General features: G+C 40.1%; 1 protein-coding gene across 1 annotated transcript; it reads right to left on the reverse strand.

The window, feature by feature from the left end:
- Positions 1-132: 132 nt before the first annotated feature.
- On the reverse strand, positions 133-5,022 carry LOC104957981 (arfaptin-1-like; the record flags this gene model as incomplete). Its single annotated transcript, XM_010785668.1, has 6 exons — positions 133-2,616; positions 3,061-3,235; positions 3,745-3,902; positions 4,016-4,237; positions 4,747-4,850; positions 4,935-5,022. Coding segments are annotated over 6 exons (903 nt in total), but the record flags the coding sequence as incomplete, so codon positions are not given.
- Positions 5,023-5,726: the final 704 nt, after the last annotated feature.

The following is a 5,726-nucleotide window of genomic DNA, read 5'->3' on the forward strand; positions in this document are numbered from 1 at the left end:
CACACACACACACACACACACACACACACACACACACACACACACACACACCCACACACACACACACACACACACACACACACACACTTCTCCGCCTCATTCTGTTTTCATTTAGGAGAGGAAGGTACAAACCAAACGTGGAAATCACCTGAAATCCCAAAACACAAGAAGATTCATCATCGTTATGAAACTCACTCTACTCGTTGGTCGTATTTAAACAGTTCCACAGTTTGTTTGCTTTAAATAGATTTATTCGGTTGACATTACACACAAGAGAAAAACAGTTCATTTACATTTTGGTCCTTTTTTAAACATTTATACGTCCAACAAACACACACAGAAATCCCCTTTGAACCCTTTGGTCTGTTCCGTTTGGATGGGCTTTCTTAAATCTGTATTCTGATCAGTGTGTTGGAGGAAAGTCTGGACAGCAGCTCTGAGTCTGAGGCTGGAAAACCCCAAACTTCCCCTCACAGGTCGCTGGGATTCACCTCTAACGTGATGTTTCAAATGAAGTGGGTCGAGGAGACGCACTCATCGGAAAACAAATAACATTTTAAGGCAAGACTTTTGCACAAACATTGCATAGTTATTGTTGTTGACACACAAACAAAAAACACATTTATTATACACGCTAACAAAGAGGGAATTCACAGGAAGTATTTCAGGCAGATTTAGCTTTGGATAGTGTGCAAAGAAATATACATAATAATGACATCATGATGCAATTAAATACAACAGCGCCTTAAAACGCAACGTAAATCAAAAAGGTGTTTTTGGTCTCGAGAAAAACACAGAAAAAGGTGGAAGAATTATTCAGTATTTTCCACTAAATATCTGGATTTAAAAAGGCGTGGTTTTTGCATGCGTCGTTTGTTGAAGGGAAATATTGGTCAGTCGGCTTTCCTCCCAAATAAACCCCACTGAACCGGCAAAGGAATACACCTGTTGAAAAGTACGTCAGCCGTCTTCAAACTGGAATATAACAGCAGAACGTGTTTTAAATGTGCGTCTGGACGGACAAGGTCATTTGATAATGAAAAAGAATCAAGTATATTACATAGTTATATAGTTTGCTTCGGTCCTTGTTTGATCCCCCTTTGTTTGATCCCCTTTGTTTGATCCCCTTTGTTTGATCCCCTTTGTTTGATCCCCTTGGTGCTGTATCCACCTCTCGTGAGTTTACCAAGAAGAAGATCGGGTTTTAGGGCTGATTAAGCTGATTCGTTTCAGGGTATTAGGACTCATTTTGCCGGCTTATATATTTCCGGGTTTTAAGACTCATTATGCCGACTCATTTCAGGGTTTAAGGACTTATTTTTGATGACTAATTTCAGCATTTTACAACCTGGTATGCTGACTAATTTGAGGGTTTTAGGACTCATTCCCGCACCTCTCTTTGTTGAGCATGGACCGATAGACTCGCTTCTTTTACGTCACATCTAATCTCTGACCCAGAACAAAGCACCGGCTCTCAGATGAACCAGATTCTGAGCTTTTTAGTGAAATAGCTTCCGGTTATGAATGAGCAGTTTTTGATCCACAGGAAGCGGTAGAAATGTTTTCCAGCCGTTTCAGAGGCTGAGAGTTTCTGACTGCGGAGGATTTGGAGTTCAAAGGAAAGCTTAGTGCCGCTCAGGATTATAGATTTACTCCAAACACACGGAGACAGAGTTCAGAAAACTGCAAGTCTGTGGAAAAATATATGAAGTACACAAACAATTCGTCTAGAGGCGTCGGGTTCATATCTATTATATCAAATATGTCTCTAGATAAAAACCCAATTATTAGCCGACTGATTGGGAAATTAGAGACATCTCACTCATTCCTTGTAGCAAGCATTTCATATATTGAAGGTTATAACTTAATCAACTCAAAATGGAAGGAGCTTTGAATGAAATATATGAAGTGGAAAAAATAAACATAAGAATTGGAAATACAGTTTGGGGAAGAACGGGTGGATATAATAATGATGCAGACAAAATGGATGGAGTCCTATTTGGTCATTAGATATTTCATTTTACATTATTTCCCTTATTTTTTACTTTATTTTATCAATGACATAAATAATAATCCTGATACATTTTCTGTAATCTTTTTTTTTTTTTTAAATTGATGACTAACCTCTGATTTGCTGATTATTTAAATATATTTTTAGCGTTATTTTATTTTGTTGTATTTTAGAAAAATACCAGAATAATGATTTTAGACACTTTTAGAGCAGAAAAAAATAACAATTACATATTTTTCAAGCCTTTTTAAACCTGAATAAACTCAGTCAACATTTATAATATTTAATTAACTTCTAATCTATTTAACTTCCCCATTACTGTAGCAAACACTCGCCTGAAATCAAACCCAACCTCTACTTCCTGTATAAATAAACCCAACCTGACCGAGCGTCTTCAGTCCATTAATCCCAAAAACATCCGAACTCGAGGCTGATTCTTTTTAGTGTCGTCAACTCTCCTCCAACCAGGACGGAGCGTCGACAGCTGGGCTCGTGAGGCGTTCACTGACCTGCTGGACGTTTTTTTGCAGGAAATTCTGACACGATAAACTGTGAGCGGCGACGGCGGTGTGAAGCAGAAACAGCTGCTGGTGGAGGACCTTCACCTGCGGGGAGGATACAGATATATCAAGAATAAATCATATTATATTTCATATTCTCTGTCAAAACCATTCTGTCATGCACCATATCTGACGAAATGTCACATATTATCTGGTTGCATTTTCTCTAATATATTAATTTTCAGGTTTTCTTAGTCATATGTGACATTAAACATCTTGAAGTATTTTTTTGATTTTTTCAGAATTGCAAAAAAAGTGATTTTTCAAGTAAATAATACAAATAATTGTTAGTTGGAGCCATGGGGACTCACTTAATTTATACAGAATACACATATATATATAGATAATTATGCTATATTTGTATGAAACATCAATAACAAAAGGTTATTTATAGCTAAGTATTGTATTACTGTATTTTACAGCTTCACTAATATATAATATAAGTGTGTTTGTGATCACAGTAGTGAAATAAGACCCTACTCCTCCCACCTTGTTCTCCTGCAGCAGCTTGACTTTGACGGACAGGTCCTCTCTGATCCTCTGGTACTGTTCCCTCTGGCTCTGGAAGTCTCTCTGCGCCTGCTCCAGTTTGGGAAGAGTTTCGGGGTCTCGGGGTCCGAGGTTCAGCTCCTCCAGATCCACACGGTACGCATCGTACTGGATCCTGGGAACAGAGGGAAGTTCAACATCTACAGCAGCGGTGTTTCATATTTCTGACGGGGTATCACAACAAAAACTAGAAGGGCGTTCGGAGAGAGAAGTAGTCATTGGATTCAACCCAAGTTTCAAGGAGCCTTCCCTTGACCCTTTCCCAAGGCGTGTAGTTTTTCTGTTATCCACCAGGGCTCAAAAACAAGGTAATAACGAAAATTCAAAAAGGCAAATCTTTGAGCGTTTTTTTACTTTTAACGATTTCCCTTGTTTTCACAATCCAATACCTTCCCTCATGCTGTGTTGAAGTCACTTCAAATACATTTATTTTGTTATGTTTGTGTCTTCAGCTAGTCACTGCAGACACTACATTTCCCATAATGCCTTTCTTTGCCGACTACAAACCGTAACTTTCCTTGTTTGCAGAATTGCCGGCTCATCTTTTATGGGTGCAGATATTAGCATCTCCTTGATTGGATTTTAAAACAGTGGACAGGAAACAGGAAGTGTGTGTATCCCCACCTGCCGGCCTCGTACTGCTTGGCGTTGATCATGGTGTCCTCGATGGTTTTGTTCACCAGCGTGTTCATGTCGGAGGTGAAAACGTTCACGGCCGTCGTCAGCGTCTCGTTGCTCTTCGACAGAAACCTCTGAGCTTCGGCGTTCAGACCGAACTCCACCTGAAGAGACGGAGACGTTTTAACATTTCTGACATGTTTCTGACTGTAACATCTAAAAAAATTACATTTTACAACAAGTCCTATTTTATTGTTTCATCAAAAGCTAGACTCACGTGCAGCGTCGGTGTTTTGACGCTGAGATCGGCGAAGGCGTCCCCCAGTGTCTTCTGGGTAACGGAGAACTGAGTGAGCTGATTGGCCAGCGTCTGAGCGAGCTTGGTCATGTGATCGTAGCGCTGCCGGTCGTCCTTCAGAAGCTCCAGCCGAGGCTCCAGGTCCAGATCCACGGTCCGAGAACCACGACCCAGTTTCTCCGAAAGAGCCTGCCTTGCGCACTGCAGGAGGAATATTTGAATATTTATCTATAAAAAGTGGTGCAAACTTAGAAAAACATCATCGCTAGGGGTCATCACCCAATATATAAAAAAAATAAAATAAAAAAAAACATGTTCTGCATATCTACAGTTAGGAAACAGGCATATAAATGTGTTTGGTGAAACAGCGCCCCCACCTTCCATCTGTGGCCATTCAGGCATAGAGTGGTACTGCAGGTAGACAGCGTTAGTTTTTCTATTTATTAGAATTTGTATCAATAAATGGTGGTTCAAACTTAGAAAATACATAATGGAAAGGGTCGTCTTCCAATATTTTAAAAATAAAAATAAATTAAAACCAATTGTCTGCATATCTACAGTTAGGAAAACAGGCATATAAATGTGTTATGGTGAAACAGCGCCCCCACCTCCCAATTAGTCACCTTTCAGGCAGAGAAGGGTACTGCAGGTAGAGGATTTTAAATCTAAATTAAATGTATAATTATAGTGTTATAAAATATGTCTCTCACCTTGTATCTGGTGATGCTCCACTTGCGGACTCTTTCCAGCTTCTCAGTGGCCGGGTTGTTGTTGTTTCCTTGAATAACCACAGATTCGTTTTTCTGAGGGGTCCCTGAAGGGGTCGGGGTCAACAGTTAATATGGATTCACATCACAGCAAAACAACGTAAATAAAGTAAACAATATATTTAGTTTACCTTCAAAGCTGAACACTGGTGGGGCCTCAGCTGGACAGGAAGTGACATCGTTGTCTGCGTGGTTGCAGTTACTGTTAGCATCCTGTAGAGATTTAAAAGGAAGTCAGACACTAGATAATGATATACATCTGACTGCAGCAGGAGAGGACTCTTTAAAGTAGAGACACTACATACTGATATACATCTGAACATCAGCAGGAGAGGACTCTTTAAAGTAGAGACACTACATACTGATATACATCTGAACATCAGCAGGAGAGGACTCTTTAAAGTAGAGACACTACATACTGATATACACCTGAACATCAGCAGGAGAGGACTCTTTAAAGTAGAGACACTACATACTGATATACACCTGAACATCAGCAGGAGAGGACTCTTTAAAGTAGAGACACTACATACTGATATACATCTGAACATCAGCAGGAGAGGACTCTTTAAAGTAGATACACAAGCAGTCCAAACCTTGTGTACCTTTGCTCCAAAAGTAGCGCTGATCTCTCTATACAAAGGAGCTTAACTTGTTTACTTCAAGGAGCTGAATTAAAGTCCGTAAAAAGCAGATTTGACAGCGAGCTCGCAGGTTCAAATCCCACTCTACACTTCTTTTATGCCACTGCCCAGAAACCCTACAGCAATCAATAAAAACTAGATTTTTTATTTCCCACTGCATTTGAAGGCAGTTCTTCCTCTCCTTTTTCCTCTCAGTTCCTCGAACAGGAACTGAGAGGTCAGAGGTCAGAAATCAAAGCGCCGTGGCAACCTGAGGATCGCCGTGGGAACCGGGAGATT

Source organism: Notothenia coriiceps, unplaced genomic scaffold (genome assembly GCF_000735185.1).
Source record: "Notothenia coriiceps isolate Sejong01 unplaced genomic scaffold, NC01 NC01_scaffold00000908, whole genome shotgun sequence".
NCBI lineage: Eukaryota > Metazoa > Chordata > Actinopteri > Perciformes > Nototheniidae > Notothenia > Notothenia coriiceps.